Here is a 26,053-nt window from a genome sequence, read left to right on the forward strand (position 1 = left end):
GTACAGGCCCTCCGGTCCTCGATGTTGCGCCGATCCAAGCCCACCTAACCTACACTAGCCCACTTTCTTCCGTATGCCTATCCAATGCCCGTTTAAATGCCCATAAAGAGGGAGAGTCCATCACTGTTACTGGCAGGGCATTCCATGAACTCACGACTCGCTGAGTAAAGAATCTACCTCTAACATCAGTCCTATACCTACCACCCCTTAATTTAAAGCTATGCCCCCTCATAATATCTGACTCCATATGTGGAAAAAGGTTCTCATGGTCAACCCTATCTAAATCCCTAATCATCTTGTACACCTCTATCAAGTCACCCCTAAACCTTCTTTTCTCCAATGAAAACAGCCCCAAGTGCCTCAGCCTATCCTCATACGATCTTCCTACCAGAGCATTCCATAAACACAGCCTTGGCAAAGGCAAATTCAGTAAAAATAGATTGTCTCACGTGCAATTCTCCAGTCCAGGAGGAAAGAACATCAAGAGAAAATTCTGAGAGGGGGAACTCAGCTATTTTGTTGCAACAGGTAGAAATGTACAGCAGCTTCCAAACCTCAACAGTTACTGAAACCTATAACTAAAATTCTGCTTCTGTGGGAGCTTGACCCCACCCGTTCACGCTGCTTCTATTGTTCCGACTTTAAAAGTAAACCCCAAGGCTGAACAAGCTGTTTACTAGATTAGCTTGGAACAGACCAGTTGTCACCTCTGCCTCAACTTCTCTTCATTAAAAAAAGGACAGAATAAATCTCTTAAAACCATAGTATCATCACACCTTTCTCAGATGTTTTGTAGTTGAATAATATGAATTAGATCTTTCTTCACTTGATAATATTATTTTAGTGGACCTTGACAGGACACCTCATCTATCCATTAGCCTGGGTACGTCTTTCTGTCAATAGGACTGATAATAGTTCAAAAGGTTAGAGCTTTTCTTCTAAAAGGTTGGATTTAACATGATGAAATCTCAGACAACTGCAACAACAAACTTTGTTATTAGAACAGTTATAGTATAAATGTTACTTTGGCTTGGCTGGCATCCAAATTCCAATCACTACTGTTCTACGTAAATCACCTCTATAACTTCAAATAATGTTGATCTTGCTTTGTGCGCCTCCTGTGCACAGTAACTTTGTATGCCTCGCTGTCTAAGCGCCCTATGATCTGTATGTCATAGGATCATAGAATCCCTACAGTATGAAAACAAGTCCACACCAACCCTCTGCAGAGTAACCCATCCAGACCCATTCCCCTATCCTATTATCCTATATTTACCCCTGAACAATGCACCTAAACTACACATCCCTGAACACGATGGGCAATTTAGCATGGCCAATTCACCTAACTTACAGACCTTCGGATGCTTATTTGCCATGATCTACCTGTACTGCTGGCAAAACAGAGCTTTTCACTGCACTTAGGTACATGCGACTATGATGAATCAAATCAAACGTGAAAATTTATATCTCCTATTTTTATTCATTTCTTTCTTCAGGCCTTGTCAGGTTGCCATTTTCTATGAAGGGGTAAGGATAAGTGATTCATCGACAGTTACTCATCAGTGAGCTGTAAGAAATTGTGCAACACTATCTCCTGGAGACACCTACCTCTGCTTCCAACAGCAATATGGAACAGGAACAGCAAATAGGAAATCGATTGAGAGGAATAAAATGCGTTCCTCCATCTTGTGAGATTTATTGTCTCAAATACCACTCATCCCAGACCTATCCCACCTTTATAGCATTAGTTTGAAGTGGGGCACAACCACATGTAGCTATAATTTTCTGTCCATCTGTTTATAGCTCGCCTTTATTAATTGCTTTTGCCATTGCAGACAACCTGGAAACAGAGTGGAGAGATTTGGATCTGAAAGACTTAAGTCAGTAATATCATTGGAACACAATGTTAAACGATAGAACCTTGCACATCCATAAAAAAAGAAAATAAAAACAAGAAACTGAAAATCTGTGGAAATTCCTACATACAGTACAAAGAAAACCACAGAACATTGCAATATCTTAGTTGCCATCTTATGGGAGAACACTGATAGTATGTGCGAAATTGGTTTGTTTAAATTTTACTCATGGTATCTGATTCAGAACTCCAAATGTTGCTTCTATTACTTAATTTGAATTGTGACATGGAATTCTTAACTGTGTGACTTGGTCATATGTGTCCTGAGCTGTTGCAGTGCTGAGATGGAACCCGATTCCGGATGAAGGGCTTTTGCCCAAAACATCAATTTTCCTGCTCCTCGGATGCTGCCTGACCTGCTGTGCTTTTCCAGCACATAACTCTTGACTCTAATCTCCAGCATCTGGAGTCCTCACTTTCACCTAGATGCACCAGACATAGAGTCATAGAGATTAGATTAGATTAGATTAGATTAGATTAGATTACTTACAGTGTGGAAACAGGCCCTTCGGCCCAACTAGTCCACACCGACCCGCCGAAGCGCAACCCACCCATACCCCTACATTTACCCCTTACCTAACACTCTGGGCAATTTAGCATGGCCAATTCACCTGGCCCGCACATCTTTGAACTGTGGGAGGAAACCGGAGCACCCGGAGGAAACCCACGCAGACACGGGGAGAACGTGCAAACTCCACACAGACTGTTGCCTGAGGCGGGAATTGAACCTGGGTCTCTGGTGCTGTGAAGCAGCAGTGCTAACCACTGTGCCACCGTGCCGCCTCACGGCGGATGTACAGCACGGAAACAGACTCTCTTTGGTCCAATCCGTCCATGCCGACCAGATATCCCAACCCAATCTAGTCCCACCTGCCAGCACCTGGCCCATATCCCTCCAAACCCTTCCTATTCATATACCCATCCAGATGCCTCTTAAATGTTGCAACTGTACCAGTCTCCACTGCATACTCTGGCAGCTCATTCCATACACGTACCACCCCCGCATGAAAAAGTTGCCCCTTAGGTCTCTTTTATATCTTTCCCCTCTCACCCTAAACCTCTAGTTCTGGACTCCCTGACCCCAGGGAAAAGACCTTGCCTATTTACCCTATCCATGCCCCTCATAATTTTGTAATCCTCTATAAGGTCACCCCTCAGCCTCAGACGCTCCAGGAAAAACAGCCCCAGCCTGTTCCGCCTCTCCCTGAAGCTCAGATCCTCCAACCCTGGTAACATCCTTGTAAATCTTTTCTGAACCTTTTCAAGTTTCACAACATCTTTCCGATAGGAAGGAGACCAGAACTGCATGCAATATTCCAACAGTGGCATAACCAATGTCCTGCACAGCTGCAACATGACCTCCCAACTCCTGTACTCAATACTCTGACCAATAAAGGAAAGCATACCAAACGCCTTCTTCGCTATTCTATCTACCTGCGACTCCACTTTCAAGGAGCTATGAACCTATACTCCAAGGTCTCTTTGTTCAGCAACACTCCCGAGGACTTTAACATTAAGGGTATAAGTCCTGTTAAGATTTGCTTTTCCAAAATGCAGCACCTCACATTTATCTGAATTAAACTCCATCTGCCACTTCTCAGCCCATTAGTCCATCTAGTCCAGATCCTGTTTTAATCGGAGGTAACCCTCTTCACTGTCCACTACACCTCCAATTTTGGTGTCATCTGCAAACTTACTAACTGTACCTCTTATGCTCGTATCCAAATCATTTATGTAAATGACAAAAAGTAGAGGGCCCAGCACCAATCCTTGTGGCACTCCACTGGTCACAGGCCTCCAGTCTGAAAAACAACCCACCACCACCGTCTGTCTTCCACCTTTGAGCCAGTTATGTATCCAAATGGCTAGTTCTCCCTGTATTCCGTGAGATCTAACCTTGCTAACCAGTCTCCCATGGGGAACCTTGTCGAACGCCTTACTGAAGTCCATTTAGATCACATCTACTGCTCTCCCCTCATCAATCTTCTTTGTTACTTCTTCAAAAAACTCAATCAAGTTTGTGAGACATGATTACCCACACACAAAGCCATGTTGACTATCCTGAATCAGTCCTTGTCTTTCCAAATACATGAACATCCTGTCCCTCAGGAGTCCCTCCAACAACTTGCCCACTACTGAGGTCAGGCTCACTGGTCTATAGTTCCCTGGCTTGTTCTTACCACCCTTCTTAAACAGTGGCACCACGTTTGCCAACCTCCAGTATTCCGGCACCTTACCTGTGACTATCGATGATACAAATATCTCAGCAAGAGACCCAGCAATCGCTTCTCTAGCTTTCCACAGAGTTCTCGGATACACTTGATCAGGTCCTGGGGATTTATCCCCTTTTAACCGTTTCAAGACATTCAGCACTTCCTCCTCTATAATATGGACATTTTGCAAGATGTCATCATCTATTTCCCTACAGTCTATATCTTCCACATCCTTTTCCAAAGTAAATACTGATGCAAAATATTCATTTAGTATCTCCCCCATTTTCCGTGGCTCCACACAAAGGCTGTCTTGCTGATCTTTGAGGGGCCCTATTCTCTCCCTAGTTATCCTTTTGTCCTTAATATATTTGTAAAAACCCTTTGGATTCTCCTTAATTCTATTTGCCAAAGCTATCTCATGTCCCCATTGTGCCCTCCTGATTTCCTTCTTAAATATACTCCTACTTTCTTTATACTCTTCTAAGGATTCACTCCATCTATCCTGTCTATACCTGACATATGCTTCCTTCTTTTTCTTAGCCAAACCTTCAATTTCTTTCGTCATCCAGCATTCCCTATACCTACCAGCCTTCCCTTTCACCCTGACAGGAATATACTTTCTCTGGGTCCTCGTTATCTCATTTCTGAAGGCTTCCCATTTTCCAACCGTCCCTTTACCTGCTAACATCTGCCTCCAATCAGTTTTCGAAAGTTCTTGCTCAATACCGTCAAAATTGGCCTTTCTCCAACTTAGAACTTCAACTTTTAGCTCTGGTCTATCCTTTTTCATCACTATTTTAAAAACGAGTAGAATTATGGTCGCTGGCCCCAAAGTGCTCCCCCACTGACACCTCAGTCACCTGCCCTGTCTTATTTCCCAAGAGTAGGTCAAATTTTGCACCTTCTCTAGTAGATACATCCACATACTGAATCAGAAAATTGTCTTGTACACATTTAAATTCCTCTCCATCTAAACCTTTAATACTGTGGCAGTCCCAGTTGATGTTTGGAAAATTAAAATCCCCTACCATAACTACTACCCTATTATACATTTGGTTCCAATCTGAACCTTCGAAATTCAGAAGTGTATAGATCAGAATTATTCCAGTTCAGTACTCTTCGAATTTCAAAGTAACTTAGAAGTTCATACCATTATTAATGGTTATTAGAAAATTAGTTGTTCCATAACATGTACGAAGATACAAATCAAGAGGATTAAGATTTCAGGAATGTGAACACCACCTATTTAGAGAGGGAAACTAAATTAAATTAGTTTATACTTTCATTTTAGTCTTTTCTTCCCTGATGATTCTATTTATATATAGTTTCATCAAATGCTATTAAAACTATAACAGTGGGGGAGGAAAATCAGAAAAAAATTTGCATTCGTACATTCACAAAAATCTTCATTAAACTTTGTGCTCTTAATGAATAACAGTAAAGCTTGTAAAGAATCAGTTCTTTCAAGTTAAATCCTTGTTGTAATATCCTCAGACTTATTTTAACTTGCCATTGCTGAGAATATCCACACCCATCTAATTATTGGATATATCTGAGGATTTTCTTAAACCACTTGGTGTTGAATTTCAAGTCTGTGCATAGGACAGGGCAGAAGATCCAAAACTTGTCAAACAAGGCTAATCTGGCACAACATGTACGTGCTCTGTCAAGATCAACCCCATGTACGTTTTGGAAATGTTGCTGTTGAAAATTTCAAAGCGTGACATCCACTTTCTGTCTGTTCCACAACAGTTCAACAGTAAGCATGTTAAATTGATAACAATTTGAACTATTTATGAAAAAAGTTGACTACAGTGAGTTAATGCAGGACTATGTAAAATCAACTGTAATTGGTTTCCATTTACTACAGGAAAACGTAACTTAAATAAAGACAGTCATATCATGTAGATTTTATATAACACTCCCCCTGTTTATGGACACATTGTTGAAAGTATTAGAAGCATTTAGTGACCGTAAAAGAGCACTGTGCAAAAGCCTTAATCAAACCACTGCAGCATTATTGGCTACAGTATTCATGGTGGAGATTTAATGCCTTCTTATGACATTTCAAAGTTTGTTATTTCAATTTTGATATTAATGATATTATTTCAAGCAAGTGGCATATCCTCTTAAATACTGAGCAATGATAAACTATAGGAGTACAGTATTGGGTAAAAACAGCTAAATTCTACACTTATGCAATATTTTTATTGGTGTTTAGATAGAAAGTAACACAAAGGTTAGCCTACGCAATGCTATAAAAGCAGCAAACGTTCATATAAGTTTTTATTCTCTATCTGAACCTCCATCCCAGGTAATCGCGATCTCAATAAAATTGTACAGCATCGAGGGAGGTGATCTGGTGTCTGTGCTGACTGTCTAATAAAGCTTTCCAACTCTTCTGTTCTTCCCAATAACTCTACAAGTTGTTCCTTTAAGTATATATGCAATTTTAAAAAAGTTACAATTGGATTTGATTCCACAGGCAATAGCATAAATCCAAATCATAACTTACTGTGTAAAAGAAAATTCTTATTTTCCCTCGTTTCCTTAACAATGGACTTGGATAAGTATTCAATTTGTTATGTCAGGAAACTGCAATAAATATTGTGTAACAAATTTTCAAGTTGCATGTAACAGGCAAATATCAATGAAATTCCATAACATACATTTTACCTCAGCAGTTCACTTTCACAATGTTTTTCACAATAGCACAAATTTCGATAAACTTCAGTTGGTGCGGAGATTGTGAGATTTCATGGAAATACAATTTCCATTCATCAAATTGAAGAATACAAAGAATCTGGTCCGAGTCATTGAGATGTACAGCATGGAAACAGACCCTTCAGTCCAACTCGTCTATGCTGACCAGATATCTCAACCCAATCTAGTACCACCTGCCAGCACTTGGCCCATATCCCTCGAAACCCTTCCTATTCATATACCCATCCAGATGCCTTTTAATTGTTGCAATTGTACCAGCCTCCACCACTTCCTCTGGCAGCTCATTCCATTCACGCACCACCCTCTGCGTGAAAAAGTTGCCCCTTAGGTCTCTTTTATACCGGACTAGATTGGGTTGGGATATCTGGTCGGCACGGATGGGTTAGACTGAAGGGTCTGTTTCCTTGCTGTATATCTCTATAACTCTACGCTCTCTAGTTCTGGACTCCCCCACTCCAGAAAAGACCTTGTCTATTTATCCTATCCATGCGCCTCATGATTTTACAAACCTCTATAAGGTCACCCCTCAGCCTCCAATGCCCCAGGGAAAACAGCCCTAGCCTATTCAACTGTCCACACAGCTCAAATCCTCCAACCCTGGCAACATCCTTGTAAATCTTTTCTGAACCCTTTCAAGTTTCACAACATCTTTCCAATAGGAAAGAGACCAGAATTGCACGCAATACTCCAACAGTGACCTAACCAATGTCCAGTACAGCCGCAACATGACCTCCCAAGTCCTGTACTCAATACTCTGACCAATAAAGGAAAGCCTACCAAACTTCTTCACTATCCTACCTACCTGCGACTCCACTTTCAAAGAGCTATGAACCCACACTCCAAGGTCTCTTTGTTCAGCAACACTCCTAGGGCCTTACCATTAAGTGCATAGATCCTGCTAACATTTGCTTTCCCATAATGCAGCACCTCACATTTACCCACATTTACCTCAGCTCATTGGCCCATCTGATCAAGATCCTGTTGTAATCCAAGGTAACCTTCTTCGCTGTCCACTACACCTCCAATTTTGGAGTCATCTGCAAACTTGCTAACTCTTAAGCTCGCATTCAAATCATTTATATAAATAATGAAAAGTAGTGGTTCCAGCACCGATCCTTGTGGCATTCCACTGGTCACAGACCTCCAAGCTGAAAAACAACCCTCCACCACTACCCTCTGTCTTCTACCCTTTGAGCCAGATACCCAAATGGCTAGTTCTCCCTATATTGCATGAGACCTAACCTTGCTAACCAGCCTCCCATGTGGAACCTTTTCGAGTGCCTTACTAAAGTCCATATAGATCACATTTACCGCTCTGTCCTCATCAATCCTCTTTGTTACTTCTTCAAAAAACTCAGTCAAGTTTGTGAGACATGATTTCCTATGCACAAAGCCAGGCTGACTCCATAATCAATCCTTGCATTTCCAAATACATGTACATCATGTCCCCCAGGATTCCAACAACTTGCTCACCACTGACGTCAGGCTCACTGGTCAATAGTTCCCTGGCTCGTCCTTACCACCTTTCTTAAACAGAGGCACCATGTTAGCCAACTTCCAGTCTTCCAGCACCTCACCTGTGACTATCGATGATACAAATATCTCAGCAAGAGGACTAGCAATCACTTCCCTAGCTTTCCACAGAGTTCTAGGGTACACCTGATCAGGTCCTGCGGATTTACCACTTTTATGCGTTTCAGGACATTCAGCAATTCCTCTTCTGTAATATGGGCTTTTTTCCAACATGTCACCATCTATTTCCCTACATTCTATATCTTCCATGTCCTTTTCCACAGTAAATACTGTTGTAAAATATTCATTTAGTATCATCCCACACAAAGGTCACCTTGCTGATCTTTGAGAGACCCTATTCTCTCCCTAGTTACCCTTTTGTCCTTAATCAGATGGTAACCAAACAGACCTCAGTACAGACTGGCATCAAGTCATTTTGTTTTGATTAGTCAACATATAGGAAAATAGGAACAGACTAGGCCATTCAGTCAGATCCTGTTTGATCTGTAGCCTAGCTTTGTTCACCTGCCTTTTGGCCCGTAATACCCTTGTTTGACAAAAAAAAAAGTCCATCTCAGATTTAAAATTAACCACTAACCTAGCATTACCTGACAGCTGTGGAAGAGAGTTCCAAACTTAGTGTAGAAGTGCTTCCTAACATCTCTCCTGAATGGTCTGGCCCTAAGTTTCTAGACCATTACACCTCCATGCCCAACATCCTACGCCCACCGCACCCCACTCCCCCCGCCACCCCCACACCTACCACAGTTCTGGAATATCCGACCTGTTAGAAATGGTTCATCTTAACCTACACTGCCTTTTCCTGTTATTTTGAAGACTTTAATGACCACTTAACCTTCTAAATTCTAGAGAAAACATTATCTCCCCCCGTCATTCTTGTAAACCCTCCAATATTTCTTAGAAAAGTGTAGTGCCCAAATCTGCTCTCAGTACACACCATGAGGTTTAACCAGAATTGTATATAGTTACAGCATAACCTCTGCATCTTTACATTCCAGTCCTCTAGATTTAAAGTCAGCATTCCATTAGCTTTCTTGATCATTTTATGCACCTGTTCATGGCATTCTGAATATCTATTGACCTGGACCTCTGAGTCTCTTTGCCTATCTACTGTAGTTAATTTTATACCATTTAGAAATTATGCTGATTTATCCTTTTACAGTTCAAAATGTATTAGATTGAAATCCATCTGCCTGTTTTTGCCCATCCACCTGGTTTATCAATATCCCTCCGTAATTTTATCATTCATGCTGTTTGCAATGCTGCCTAACTTTGTATCATCAGCAAATTTGAAGATATGACTTTCTATGCCATTTTCCAAATTGTTAATGAATAATGTGAATAAATGAGGACTGAACACAGATCATTGTGGGACAACAATGGTCACATCCTATCAATTTGAGTACCTACTCATCATCGCTACTTTCTGTTGCCTTACACTCAACCAATTTCTTAGTCCAGTCAGTAATTTGCCCTCTCGTCCAATGTTAGCTGGTTCTCCCACTCACAGTAGGCAGAAGTACTAGCCACTGCCAAGCTATCCTTTGATATTTGGTGCTAATATCACATCTAAAATGTTGCTGTGCACTCGGGCAAGTGCTTCCAGTCCTGAGCTGCCTGCAGATTTGGAGACCTTTTCCATGGACATGTAGACAAGGCAGAATTGGTGGATGGGGACTTGAAGGTGCTGGTGGATTGGGTGGTAGACAAGAGGGAGATAATTTGTTTTTTTATACTTATATTTACTTGTAGGCATCACTAGCTGGGCCAGCATTTATTGCCCACCCCTAGTTGCCCTTGAGAAGATAGTGGGGAGCTGAATTCGTGGACCACTACAGACCACAATATCCTGAGGGAGGGCATTCCAGATCTTATCCATTACAGGAAGCCAAGACACAAGATCCTGCCACTCTTGTCCAAGGTTTCTACCTGGGTAAGTCTCAATCATTAGCAAAAGGCAAATGACGTAGCAGAATGACATTCTTCACTCTGCCAGGTTAAATGCCACCACCATCCCTCTGCCACCTCACAATCTCTATCTCTGCATCCACCTCCCTCAAAGCTCATGCTCTCACACGTTTGCATGCAGCATCTTCCTTCACTTTCTCTTGCTGTCATTTCTTTGGGACATCTCACTACCTTTTCCTCACCTACACTACCACTAGAAGGTGTGCCATCCACTCAATCCCTCCCTTTCTCTCATTTATAGGAGAAATTGGCCCATAATAGGGCCACAAGGACCAGGATGGATCAGGGGTATCTGATATTCAACTCTTGATCCTCTTTTTAGCAAAAGATTGGAATTGGTCCCACAGAGATGCTGAAACATCCTTTTCCTGGTATTATCCATCATTGAGCTATTTTCCTATTACCTCACTGTGAACGTATTAACATGCCAATAACATCAATCCTTTCATGGCAACACATTTTGTTCTTTTGTTTCCTGTAGTTAGCAGTGGGATTATTCTTCCACCCTTTGCCATCAAAACAGTCGCATCATAAGACATTCCCTTGTCCACCTCTGAGGAAGAGGACATGTCTGCCTGAGAGGGAGCATCACCAAGGCTCCTCCTGCCTCCTTCCAGCTCAGATATTGACACCTCAGGAGGGACAGAGTGGAATATCAATGGCACTCAGAGAACTGCTATGGCAGTGCCACGAGCTACTCAGGTGTAGGGGAAACCACATACAGGCCCTCCAGAAGTCTCCTCTCAATACAGTTCAGAGGTGGCTGGGCCTTTCACCTCTGGCTTGCTTGCCCCACTCTGGCTTGTCAGAATGCAAGTTGAGGAGGGCGCATCTGCCTCTGGGTAGGACACATTCAGCAAGTCTGGCCCTCGAAACACAAACGTCCTTGGGGTCGCCTGACCAAACCTTCAAGTCTAACAGGCTCCATTGCAGTTCACTCCATCCCATCTGTAGACACTGGGATTGTACTGAGATAATGTGGGAGATAAAGACCATCTTCTGAGGCCACATAGATGGCAGATGCGGAACATCTGGGTAAATAACATTTTCACATTTATAAATATATGTTCACTTCACTTCATTAGCTCTACGTATGAATGCATGTCTAGTTGCAACTACAACATTAAAAGGACAGAGCCACACAATCCTTAGAACTGTGCAATGTTTGATGGTTCAACATGTGAAGTGAGCAGCTCCTGCAGGTTATGGGTAAATTGCAAGTGATTGCTACTTTGGTAACTATTCCCTTCCCTTCTTGGCAGCCCTTCCTGTCAACTGCATAGAATTTGAACATCCCCCACAATCTCACCAATCCCATTATCTAATCATCTGTCATCCACCCAGTTTACACTCAATGACTGGCATCTCCTCTCCAGCCACCACCTTATACCTTTCCCTTCAATGCTCTATCTTCTTCTCTTTTACATACAGAGTTGCCCCCTTCACTATTATAAACTCATCTGTATCCCAGCATACGGCCTCCAATCTCCACTTTTATGTTCTCAGCTGGCCTTCATTTTTACTGGATGGACACTGAAAACTGATTGTGGCCTCATCCCCTTTTGCGTGATGCAGCAAGACAGCCCTGAATGCTGAGTAACCAGATGCAACAACCAAATATATGAATAGATCGATGGTACACCTATGGGCTCACCCATCTCTAGGCTCATAGCAGAAGCAGTGATGCAAAAACTGGAACAAACAGCATTCCCACAAATCCAACCCAAACTCTAGATCAGATACGTGGAAGACGTTTTTGTTATAATTAAGAGAACAGAAGTCGAGAACAAACACTGGATTATCAACACCTTACTTACAGGGATCAGATTTACAAGATGGGGAAGAAACCAATAATTAACTCCCATTCCTTGATGTGATAGTAGAAAGAACACAAAATGGGGAATGCACCACGAAAGTGTACAAGAAAGCCACACACACTGACCAGGTCCTGAACTGCAACAGCAACCACCGAAATACACACAAGAGAAGTCGCATTGGGACCCAGTTCAAAAGGGCTACAACATTGCAGCACTGCTGACCTATGAAGGAAAGAAGAACAACACCTCTACAAACTCCTCGCCAAGAACGGACATCGCTGCAACTTCATCTGCAGATGCCTAACAGGCAAACAACTCAACAAGGACATACCACAACCCAACTCACTAGCCAAAGTACCTTACATAAAAAAATCTTGGAACTGACAGCCAGACTTCTCCAACTGGGATTATTGACAGCCAATAAACCGACAGCCACACCGAGACAATAACTCACCAGGACAAAAGAACCATTACCCATCATGTGCAAGAGTGACGTAGTTTACAAAATCCATGCAAAGACTGCACAAAACACTAGATAGGACAATCAGGCAGTAAACTAGCAATCCGCATCCACAAACACCAACTAGCCACTAAATGCCATGACCAGTTGTCCCTAGTAGCCACACACACAGATGCCAAAGACCACAAATTCGACTGGAACAACACAATGTTATAGGAAAAGCTAGACAGAGGACAGCCAGAGAATTTCTAGAAGCATGGCACTCATCCACGGACTCCATCAACAAGCACCGAGAACATACCGGCCACTACAATGAACAACCAGAACTGGCAACCAGAAGTAGCAGGAACGAAACCAAATAAATTCCAGAAGAGACAGCCTAGCAGTGCTTCACAGGAGGCTCCAAAGCACTGAAGATGTCCCCTATCTAGGTGACAAAACATCTGCAAATCAACTTCCCAGCTCAATGAATATATCCACAACCACGACAGCTGTCACCCAAGCTATAAATCTTTACACAAACCTTGAAGATCCTTTATGGATACCAATCAAGTACTGACCTCTAGACTTTGACTGTCCAAAGCAGCTGACTGACCATGGCCAATCTGTGGACGGATATTGGAGATTGCCCTTGACTTACTCTGGGCTTTCCTGGACGTAGTTTCCTAGCCTCCAACCATATTGTCTGTGAATCCGCACTGCCTGATTTTACCTCCTATCGAAGATTCACAAACCTGACTGCCCCGGTTGACCCACTGTCTCAGCCTGCACCTGTCCCACCATACTCATCGCTTTCTACTTCGACACCATCCTGCCCCCCCCCCCCCCACCACCAATGTTCGTGACACCACCCACGCCCTTTATCTCCTCCAAGATTTTCATTTCCCGGCCCCCAACTTTTCATCTTCACCATGGACATCCAGTCTCTGTACGCATCGATCCTCCACGGCGAAGGTCTCCAAGCCCTCCGTTTCTTTCTCTCATGCTGTCCCAACCAGTACCCTTCCACCGACACCTCATCTGCCTGGCTGAACTGGTCCTCACCCTCAACAACAACTTCCAATCCTCCTACTTCTTCCAAACCAAAGGGAGAGCCGTGGACAACCGCATGCCTGCCTATTTGACAGAAACGTGGAACAGTCCATCTTCTGCAGTTACACTGGCACCACCCCCAACTTGTTCCTCTGCGACATCGATGACTGTATCAGTGATGCTTTGTGCTCCCAACCTTCCACCCAACCTCAAATTCACCTGGATTATCTTGGACACCTCCCTCCCCTTCCTGGACGTCTCCACCACCGTCTCCAATGACCGATTAACCATAGATATCTACTACAAGCCCACCGACTCCCACAGCTACCTAGACTACACCTCCTCCCACCATGCCTCATGTAAAAATGCCATCCCTTATTTCCAATTCGTCCGCCTCCACCGCATCTGTTCCCAGGATGACCAATTCCACCTCAGAAAGTCCCAGATTGCCTCCTTCTTCCACGATCGTAACTTCCCTTCCCACATGGTTGACAATGCCTTCCAGCGAATCTCCTCCACATCACGCACCACCGCCACCTCCATCCAAGGCCCCAACGGATCCTTCCACATCCATCAGAAGTTTACCTGTAGCTCTACCAATGTCATCTACTGCATCCGTTGCACCCGGTGTGGATTCCTGATGAAGGGCTTATGTCTGAAATGTCGATTTTCCTGCTCCTCAGATGCTGCCTGACCTGCTGTTCTTTCCCAGCAACACACTCTCATCTCCGGACTAAAGACTACTTCCCTCCAAATTTACACATGGTTGCCTGCCTGAAGCATGTGCAGTGTTTTTAAAATATATGACACTGGCACATGATACCAGTGTAACACTAGCACTGCACAGTGCCATAAAACAACATGCTCATCCCCTTGACTGATGACTGCTGACAACCATGACAAATTGTCTGGCTTTGTTTCTGCACTAAAAGGCAAGTCAAGTCAATGCGAAGATGCTACGAGCATCAAAGTTGGCTCAAAGTGAGTGACTGCTAATCAAGTAAGTGAGCAGCCAGAGATACAGCCTGGTCCAGTCCGTATGCTGGGTACAGCAACATTTCAACGAAAGGTGCCATGCACTTCAAAAGGCAGCATTGAAGTGCAGAAACCTACTGCATGTGGATAGTAATGTGCCATGATTATGTGGTGAAGATGCTAGATGCCATGGATGGAGAGTGTGTGGGGTCACTACATATGTAGAATGCCCTAAGATGTTGGAATCTGCTATCTAAGATGGAGATCCAGACCAGCAAACAGTGAGCTGCAGTTGTCAGGTACGTGCTCTGACTTTCATGTCATGAATTAGAGTCACAGAGTCACAGAGATGTATAGCATGGAAACAGACCCTTCGGTCCAACCCGTCCATGCTGACCAGATATCCCAGCCCAATCTAGTCCCACCTGCCAGCACCTGGCCCATATCCCTCCAAACCCTTCCTATTCATATACCCATCCAAATGCCTCTTAAATGTTACAATTGTACCAACCTCCACCACATCCTCTGGCAGCTCATTCCATACACGTACCACCCCCTGCGTGAAAAAGTGGCCCCTTAGGTCTCTTTTATATCTTTCCCCTCTCACCCTAAACCTATGCTCTCTAGTTCTAGACTCTCCGACCCCAGGGAAAAGACTTTGTCTATTTACCCTATCCATGACCCTCATATTTTGTAAACCTCTATAAGGTCACCCCTCAGCCTCTGACGCTCCAGGGAAAACAGCCCCAGCTTGTTCAGCCTCTCCCTGTAGCTCAGATCCTCCAACCCTGGCCAAATCCTTATAAATCTTTTCTGAACCCTTTCATGTTTCACAATATCTTTCCGATAGGAAACCAGAATTGCACGCAATATTCCAACAGTGGCCTAACCAATGTCCTGTACAGCCGCAACATGACCTCCCGACTCCTGTACTCAATACTCTGACCAATAAAGGAAAGCATACCAAACGCCTTCTTCACTATTCTATCTATCTGTGACTCCACTTTCAAGGAGCTATGAACCTGCACCCTAATATTCATAGCTCCTTGAAAGGAGCAACACTCCCTAGGACCTCACCATATACTTTCTATTCATTGGGCAAGATTAGATAATGAAAGCATGAATCCACGGTAACAGGGCTCTTCCCTTGAAGCCCAACACCTGATTGCAAAATGCAACCTTTTAGCTCGATGTCAAAATGTGACAGGGGACTTGACATTTCACCCAATTTTCCCAAATTTATCACCACAGCCTAGATCATTCAGCAGCTGGGAAGATTCCACCTTACCAATCCAACTGAACCCAATTTCTACCATTTAGTTCTGGCCAGTTGATTTCCACGGGGGGACACATAATCCTACAATTTCAAATGATCAGTGTTTTCCATAGAGTGTTTGATAATGTATACTCTTACAGCCTTCCCTAATGTCCATACACAGAACTATACAACTTCTATTAAATGCTTTCAATGGAAACTCACCCTATATATTCATTATATGGTGGCAATAATATGGAGGAGAGGGAATCATTTACAATGTCACATAGCATAAAGATCAGGAAAGAGTTGGATAATGACAACTGGACAGCAGTTCAGTGGGAAAGAATCAAGGAATATACAAGTGGGGCCTATAGACAAGCTAGGAGAGAATGTGAGACAAAAATAGAGAGAAAATTGAGATCTGTGAAGTGGAGGGGGTGGGGGGAGAGAAAATGAAATGGTGAGAGAAAGTGAAAAATGGGTGGAGACAAAGCAGCTGGACAGACTGTCAACATAATTAATATCTAATGGGGTGTGGTGCTCATGTAGTGGTGGTAATACACCACCACTAAGCCAGAAGGTCTCTGAGATCAAGTCCCACCTGTTCCAGAGTTGTGGCATAACTTGTAGAAAAAAAAGCAAAATAAAGAAGTCCACATGTTCCACACTTTTATTGTAACAGGGAAGAATATAGGATGGTACAGGTAAAAAGGGTTCAATAAGACCATATGATAAAGAAACAGAAGAGGGCCATTCAGCCCATTGGGTCTTCTCTACTACTTAATAAAATCATGGCTGATCTGAATCCTCAACTTCACTTTCCTATCTTTTTCACATAATCCTTGATTCTCTGATTGATTTAAAAGTCTGTCCTCTGAGAAAATAAATTCCTCCTTATATGTGTCTTAGAAGTGCAATAAAGGTGCCCTCTTATTCTTTTGTGTTCTGATAAGCACAGACCCAACCTTCTCAACCTCTTCTAGAACATAGAAAAGTCCAGCACAGAACAGGCCCTTTGGCCCACAATGTTGTGCCAAGGTTTAATCCTAACATAAAATATTATAACTTAACCTACACACCGCTCAACTCACTGCTATCCATGTGCATGTCCAGCAGTCGCTCAAATGTCCCCAATGATTCTGCTTCCACCACAACTGGCAACGCATTCCATGTATTCACTACTCTCTGTGTAAAGAACCTACCTCTGACATCTCATTTATACCTTTCTCCTAATATCTTCAAACTATGACTCCTCGTACCAGTCAATCCTGCCCTGGGGAAAAGTCTCTGGCTATTGGACAGGCTTTCCATAGCTAGTTTCAAACTAGTGAACCTTCTGTGGACTGCCTCCAATGATAGTAAAGCTTTCAAAGTTTGTGAGAAGATTTGTAGCTTGGGTGCTGGTTGTTGTGGTTCTGTTCGCCGAGCTGGGAGTTTTTGTTGCAAACGTTTCGTCCCCTGGCTAGGTGACATCCTCAGGGCTTGGGAGCCTCCTGTGAAGCACTTCTATGCTGATTCCTCCGGCATTTATAGTGGTTTGAATCTGCCGCTTCCGGTTGTCAGTTGATGTCCGCTGCAGTGGCCAGTATATAGGGTTTAGGTCGATGTGTCTGTTGATCGAATTTGTGGATGAGTGCCATGCCTCTAGGAATTCCCTGGCTGTTCTCTGTTTGGCCTGCCCTATAATAGTGGTGTTGTCCCAATCGAATTCATGTTGTTTGTCATCTGAGTGTATGGCTACTAAGAATAGCCGGTCGTGTCGTTTCGTGGCTAGTTGGTGTTCATGGATGCGAGTTGTTAGCTGTCTTCCTGTTTGTCCTATGTAGTGTTTTGTGCAGTCCTTGCATGGGATTTTGTACACTACGTTGGTTTTGCTTGTCAATCCATTGTTCCTGAGTGTGCATTCTAGTGCAACGTAGTGTACAAAATCCCATGCAAGGACTGCACAAAACACTACATAGGACAAACAGGAAGACAGCTAACAACTCGCATCCATGAACACCAACTAGCCACGAAACGACACGACCAGCCATCCCTAGTAGCCATACACTCAGATGACAAACAACATGAATTCGATTGGGACAACACCACTATTATAGGGCAGGCCAAACAGAGAACAGCCAGGGAATTCCTAGAGGCATGGCACTCATCCACAAATTCGATCAACAGACACATCGACCTAGACCCTATATACCGGCCACTGCAGCGGACATCAACTGACAACCGGAAGCGGCAGATTCAAACCACTATAAATGCCGGAGGAATCAGCACAGAAGTGCATCACAGGAGGCTCCCAAGCCCTGAGGATGTCACCTAGAAAGGGGACGAAATGTTTGCAACAAAAACTCCCAGCTCGGCAAACAGAACCACAACATAGTAAAGCTTTGCTCCAATCAAGGATTAAAAGATATTTCCAGAATTCAGCTGTGGTCTGACTAGTGCTTTTATAGTTTTACCAAAACCTCCATACCTTTGAAATAATGGTCAGCATTCCATTTGCCTTCCTTACTATCTGCTGAAGAGTTTTGAGACTTATGCACACTTCCAGATCTCTCTCTTCTGTAGTTTAATGCTGTCTTTCTCCATTTGAGTAATATTCAGCTCCTCTTCTTTCTGACAAAGCGAATAATCTCTCATTATATTCCAACTGCCACTCGATTAACCTGTCTATATCCCTCTACAGACTCTCTGGGTCATCCCCACCTATTTTTGTGACAGCTGTATGCTTGGCATTCACTTTCTTCATCCTAGTCATTATATAAATACGTACACATACATTATATACATAAATAATGTGAGTGTAAATTACTGCGGCACCAACACTGATTTCTACAGCACATCATTAGTTACAGGTTGCCATATGGAAAAAGACCCTTATCCCAACTCTGACTTCTATTAGTGAGCCAATTCGCTATCCATGCTAATATACGACCTCCAGCACCAATGGCTCTTATTTTATTTAGTACCCTAATGTGTGATACCTTATCAACGCTTTCAGAAAATCCAAATCTATTACATTCTTTGCTTCCATCCTTCTTGTACCTCCTCAAAGAATTCTAGTAAATTTATCAGCATGATTTCCCCTTCATAAAGCCGTACTGATTAAATTATGCATTCTAAATGTTTTGCTATGACACGCTTTAATAGATTCTAACATTATCCAAATAACAGATATTAACCAACTCACCTGTAGTAGCCTGGTTTTTGTCTCCCTTTTCTAAAAACTAAAAGATGCCACATTGGCAATTTTCCAACCCTTTGGTGTTTGAAATGGTTAGTAGCAGAGAAAGAAACACAGGCGTTGTAGTTACTCTGGGTGATTTTGGCAGAGGAGTCAGACCCAAAAGTATCCAATGTTGGTCCAAATAGTTAATGAAACTGATGGAAAAATACTTGTGTATCAGATATGTTTGAATTTGCAGGCCAGCAGCACTCATTTATTCTCATCACTTGTGCTGGAGTACTTAGCAACTTCCAAAATATGATAATAGCTCAGGAACAAAAAAAGTTAAGACAATCACAATTCTTTTGAACCAATTTTCGAAAGGAGCACTATCAGAAATTGTTCTACATGAATCATTATTTTGTGACAATGTTGACAAGCTGTTTGATGTGTACTATCACCTAGAACTTACATTAGTAAGGTAATGTCAAATTTACCCAAAAAGCTAAACAAATGAATTAATTGTTTTGTCATCATCTGTCTTCCACCCAGCAATATCTCCAGTTACTTGCTAAAATATGCATTATATTTAGCTGCATTCACACATCATGTAACTTCACAACTGTAAATCTACTTTGCGCATATTCCTAAAGTCAGCCCTATTATTTAGGGGGAGGACTGCTTCCAAACTCATGGAACTCATAATGATAAGTAAAATCAGTAGTAACTTACAATTCCACTAGTTCAAGTTGTAAATTTCAACAGTTCTTCACTTGTCAATACATTGATAAATAAAAAATCAGGTTAACATAGGTGGAGGCAAATGATGGCAAAATTTTTTATCAACACAAAGTCAATACACATTGTGTAAATGTAATTTAAGATATTGGACAATCAATATACCTTTCAATTGTTCTCCCATGCATGGAAGAGAAAATAAACTATTGCAAACTATTGCTGTATCAGCTAGAAATTGTAAGAACTCTATTTAGTTCAGAACTTTGCAACTCCATCTTTACAAGGATGTCTAATTTCTTTTGTACCCTGAATAGTGTTTTATAATTGGAAAGATTTCATGACTGAGCTTGAATCATTTATTTTCTATGAAATGCTTGGAAAAACTGAGATTGCATTTAGTACATACAAGCTCTTCAGTAACAGAACAGGTTTGTCAAAGTTCCAGTGGATATGGATTGCTGAGACTGGTCAAACATGCTGGTGTTTAGTGCGAGATATCTTACTTAGCAATATTAATGGATCAAAAAAGAAGAAATGGGAATTTGCACACTTTGGTGAATAAATCGTCCATCAGAAGCTGTTTAAAAAAAGAACATTTAACATTAGTTGCTCCTTCATAGTAATTCTTTTATTTTCAGATATGTTACAATACAATGTAAATAGCATTAACATCTAACTTTATGTGAACAATGTTTTAAGGTATGAGCATTACACCATCTTACGTTCAATATATCATGGTTCACTTAACTAGAGCTGTATTGTAGAATAATATACAATAAGGTCAAGCAACTTCTTCCACCGAACTGTAAATAAAATTGAAATGTGCTTGCAAGTCTTTTGGATTCAAGTCATGAATAAATAACCACTTTGTTTTTTTTTGTCATATGTTTGATACCTTAAGCAGATGTAATAGCTCAAAAACTGTAAGTAGATTAGATATATGAATAAATAACTCGATCATTCTGGCCCTTTCAGTGCAATGTTTTTAAACAAATGGGACAAGGCCAAACAAATCCAAAAAGGTATATGGATAATGATACAGTGTAAAATATACTAAAACAAACACAGAAAATGCTGCAGAAACTGTTTTACTTTTATTAAAATAGACTAAAATACCAGATCACTTACTTTAATGGTTTCTCAGACACTAAATCCAATTATGCCTACACATCAGGCTATATTAATCCACATCTCCATGCAACTATGCATTGCTCTAGGTACACAGTATTAAATTTATAATTTTAAGGATATTAGTATAACCAGGGATACCCCAAACATGGCAAGGAAAAACTGAACTTCACTGTGTTATAGATCTAATTTGGCAAGGCATTTGGCTGTCACTGCCCAACACCGCCACCAGCAGGAATCTAGTGGTATGTTGAGGCAAAAATCACTGCTTGATTCAATCTAGCTCAGACATCTGAGATATCCTGACCCCAAGCTTATTAACACATTTGATCTTAGTGATGGATATTCTCCAATTAATAACTAGCCACTTGGGAGAAGAAATGAAACTTGAGCAACATGTTTGTGGACATAAGTTAGCCTGCTCCAAGATGATAATTGACAGATGGAACTAGCAAAACAAAATCAATCCGCAGCAGACATAATTGTCCAGTGACTGGGCAAAACAGTCAACATGTCTTCAGGAAACATAAGACATTCATTAACCAGTTGGCTCATTAGTAGAAAAATAGAAGGAAAATGCTGCATATGATGCAAGTTGGAAATAAAAAAACTCAAAATTTAACAACATTTCTCAGAAAGTGGAGGGTGCAGACACATACTTTTCCAACACCTACTATTTTTATTATGGCTCATTCACAATGCTGGTGCCAGTTCTTGGAAATGTGATTTCTTTCTACTGATGTCCAAGTACTTACAAGTCAGTCCATAATCAAGGAGAATGCAATCCTGGCCAAATGCAAAGGAAGCAAAAAAAGTGTAATAGCTATGTTTTTGCTCACTATATTGTGGCACTGCTCCTCACATTTATTTTGGGTCTTTTGCAAAGGTGCACCTAAGCTCTCAGTTTGAATCAGAGCTTTAATGGTAAGAGAATGCACATTTCTTCCTCAGGTCAACGGCGTTCTAAGAATTTGTATTTTTCAGTAATTTATGTTCAGAACTTTTGTACAGTGACAGCTTTCTACAAATATTTGGCAAATGATTGAGATAAATTACATTGAACAGTGCAGTATCCATGACATTTGTAAGTTGTTCAATAATACAGAACTTGAATACTGCTGAAGAGAGACACACATTATCAAAAGGTTTCATTTTGCACTCATCAGGACAAACACAAGAATGCCAAATTTTGAATGATTACAATAATTTATACTACATGAGAAAAGATGTATATTAGTTGGCAAGTTATCACTTCTGGCCAAGGGGATGCCATGGAGAAAGGACAGGGAACTATTGATGTATCAATCCTGTGGGTAATTCAAAAAAAGCACAAGACTAAAACACGTTACTTCCATTTGCAGAGAATAGGGTACATAAAATAGAAATGAATGTCAACTCTCGCAAGTGTAAATGAGCCACGTTACAAGCTCAACTGGTTAGCTTAAAATTGGTAATATTATGGTCATGAGCATACTCCGGTTTATTTAGCAAATGTTTCCCAACTGCAGACCACAGGTAACAGTCGATGCTTTGGTTTAGGATTGCAAATACGGGCTGGTTGAGAACTTTACATAGTCTACCTATTACAAATAAATGAAGGAACATACTGCTCCATTCCATCAGTTAATCATTGGAGCATATTGTCTATGCATCAGACACTGCACTGGAATAGAAATTCAGAAACTCTGTTGCTGTTTCAGGCTGTTACTATTTAGTGGCAACTAACTGGACGTAAACATCAGTTCCAAACAACATTCTAGCTACCATATAATTGAGTAAACTCATATGAATATCAGTGTTGGTGTGACTCAAGGTGACAAGGCAGTACATTTCAACAGTTGGCTGATAGAACATGCTATTTGACTCATTCAATTGTTTGGAACATGGAGAGGAAAAAACTATATTCAACCAGTTTGCAGTTACTCAACCTAAAATAAAACAATGGCGATTAGATGAGATTCTGTGATACAGCAACACTTACTGAACAATCCTGATCAGTTAGTTACACTAGCTAATTTAAAATTATCAGTTGAGTTTAGATTAGGTTCTTTCTAGAGTTACATTGATTCAAATGCAGAAAATCACTATTCACAAAAAGGAATATGTTTATACCTTGCACCTTAACTAAACTGCCCAGGAGCTTGGGTACCTGATCCTATAGTAGCTGGCTGCTTCTTTCATGCCAATGCCCCAGTCACTAATGGTCGACTTGTCAAAGATCAGCACCCATTCTGTTGCAATTGCTTGAAATTTGGCTTTCTTCAGTTGCCCTGATGAATGCAAGACAGAAAGCTTTGGCAAAAATGGCTCTTTTCAGCAGTACTCAATGGTTAGATTCTAATTAGTCCTTTGTTAAGTATGAAACCATTGGTTATAGTTATAAAGGGCTGGAGGAAACACAGTATCTAGTGTAATTTGATGCAATTTTCCAACAACTGGGTAAACATAAAACCACCTGTTGAACTGTAATTCACTGGAGTGAAAGCTAATCAATGTAAAGAGAAACAATGGTACGAACTTATATTTTGCCTAGTTTCAGTTTCTAATACAGTACTTCACAATGACAATCATTGCTGTACAATCCACTCAGCAAAACTAGTTCTAAACCAGATGACAAGTAAACTGTACCACAAGAAAGAAAAGTTATAAGACTCCACTTTCTCTATAATTCAGTAGGCAAATTCACTACACATGGTGGCATTAAACATGCAGACTGAAAAAACCTATTGTCCCTACTGATCTTCCATTCTCTCTTTCCGTGCCCTCACTAAAATAAGAACTATTTATAAGTAAAAACCGTAAAAACTGTGGATGCTATAAACCAGAAACCAAACAGAGATTGCTGGAAAAGCTCAGCAGGTCTGGCAGCATCTGTGGGGAGAAATCAGAGTTAACATTTTGGGTCAAGTGACCCTTCCTCAGAATAGTCTGTTCTGAGGAAAGGTCACTCGACCCAAAATGTTAAACTCTGATTTCTCTCCACAGATACTGCCAGAACTGCTGAACATTTCCAGCAATTTCTGTTTTTGCTTAAGAACTATTTAATGTCTAAACACAGCAGAAAAAGTAAAGATTTTAATTAAACCAAAATATAGAAATCAGAGAGAAAACTGAATCATAAATAATTAAAACCTTACTTTCGAGTGACTGAGACCCAAAAAAATCCATGAAACCAAACAACTCATGTGAGCTGAAGCTTGATTATGATGTCAACATCTTGGTTAATGGGTGTGACTTAGAGACAATAAAATAACAATATGACACAAATAAAGATTTTCCATTAATTGTGCTTACTTTTAAGTGGAACTTCTGTAGCTCACAGGGATCTGGAGGGTTCTGCACATTTCCAACGAGATTGGATCCTAATTAACTCTTTGACAATTAATCATCTAAGACTTGCAAAATGTACACATTTACAAAGTTCAATCGAACCATAATGCTGAATATTGCAAATCATAAATAGCACTTATCTTCATCAAATATTTACCAGTAAAATTGTTTCCAAAATACTTGTTAATTACACTGACTTGTAGTAGGAGTAACCTCCTCTCAATATAAAGTTGATGCAAACATGCATTTAATTTATTATAAAGAATCCCAGTCACTGATGAAAGCTCAGCTAGTGTGATTTATTTTTTTTTTAAATGTCTTTTTCAAATATAATTTAAATAATAGTTGGTGAATGTTAGGATGATTTTCTTCTCCAACCTCTCCACATTTTATGCAGCTTCTTCATGCTATATGTAACTGTCTTTTTCATACCTAAATACAAATGAAACATGAGAAAACGTCTAGAGACTTTAATACAGCTCTAAATTGCCAATGGCATTTCAGCTGAATGCAATCAATATTCTGCTGTATACAACTATTTACAGGAGGGACAAAATTAAAAAAAAACTTACCAGCAGTGAGAATTCCTTTTGCGCTTTGGGTCATACTTGAGGACTTTACGATACCAGCTACGCCTAGCATTTGGAGAAACAAAATGCTATTATTTTAATTTTGAAAGGAAGTAAGAAATGCTATAGAAGTAATATTATACTTAAATATTATATTTAAGTAATATTATACATTGCAGTTAGCTCTGAAAGTTGAAACTACAGTTTGGAAAAGACTGAATATAAATTAACTTGCCCTTGGAGTAATAATTTTAAATTTGAGGGTGCATGCCAGAAGTGGCTAACTCAAGCATTTTGCATTTGTCCTCCAGCTGTCATTGCTGCTTCCCTGTAAACTTTGCACTCAAGTTCTTCCCTGTCATCCGACCCCAAATTTCTGTTCAAAGGTTTTTATGATAGAAATAGCAGAACTTAGACTGCTGTAGTAACTGTGTAATCAGTTTACAACTGGTGCACAGATTTAGTTTACCTGAATAAGGTAAACAGGGAGAAAAACAAGGAGATGTCATTTGACAAAAACACAAGGAAACTAAGTAAACTGACTAAATAAAAGTATGTAATAATTACTCCCTACGCCAGACTTTGTGTGGTACCAATGTTCTCTCCAACTTCCATTTGTAGTGTGTGGCTGACTTGTTTCATTATTAGTGCCTTTAAAACTAATGAATAATCTTGCATGTGTGCACCTAAATGAAAATATTTGTTCACGAGCTGACCATTCCTACGTTCACACTGTCGCTTTATGCATAACCACACAGATTAGAGGAACAGTCGTCCAGATCTTCAGTCTCTGCGTTGCTCTACTTGCCATTGGAACCTCCTTCATTCACCTGTCACCCTTCCCTTTAATTCAATTAACTTTTGATCTTCAAATATTTTATTTTATGGCAACCAGTGCCATAAAAAAGACATGTTTTCTAAAAAGATTCTTCAAGATACTCCCTGAGAAGAATGCTGCATTACCTCTATTATGAAAGATTCTACATTATTTTATGGCCTCTAAAAAAAATCCATAGATAAATAACCTTTGAGAAGGATTCCAACCATGATTCAAAGATTTGGGCCATTTACCAGTACATAAAATTAAATCTGAAGGAACTGTAGATCCAAAGCTAGTTTTGCAAACAGTTTTCATCAAGACATAAGTAAAGACAACTTTGTAGCCTTTATTAGGTTGTATAAATGTAATTTAAAATTGGTTCACATGGTCCTTGTCAAAAACAAAGCAAA

The 26,053-nt window shown here is 40.9% G+C and overlaps 1 protein-coding gene across 6 annotated transcripts in view; it reads right to left on the reverse strand.

Moving 5' to 3' along the window:
- Positions 1-26,053, reverse strand: part of tamm41 (TAM41 mitochondrial translocator assembly and maintenance homolog) — a 77,272-nt gene that overhangs the window by 28,569 nt on the left and 22,650 nt on the right. Inside the window, exons 7-9 of one of the 6 annotated variants that reach the window (XM_060835523.1) lie at positions 24,827-24,889; positions 24,219-24,286; positions 20,267-20,373 (exon numbers count right to left, since the gene is read on the reverse strand). In XM_060835523.1, the coding sequence (XP_060691506.1) occupies positions 20,317-20,373; positions 24,219-24,286; positions 24,827-24,889 (188 nt within the window). In that variant the 3' untranslated portion in view covers positions 20,267-20,316. Of the gene's footprint in view, positions 1-20,266; positions 20,374-20,448; positions 23,195-24,029; positions 24,287-24,526; positions 24,687-24,826; positions 24,890-26,053 lie in introns of those variants that run through there. The other 5 variants (XM_060835525.1, XM_060835522.1, XM_060835520.1 and 2 more) reach the window with 5 other exon arrangements.

The sequence above is a fragment of the Hemiscyllium ocellatum genome, chromosome 14 (assembly GCF_020745735.1).
Source record: "Hemiscyllium ocellatum isolate sHemOce1 chromosome 14, sHemOce1.pat.X.cur, whole genome shotgun sequence".
NCBI lineage: Eukaryota > Metazoa > Chordata > Chondrichthyes > Orectolobiformes > Hemiscylliidae > Hemiscyllium > Hemiscyllium ocellatum.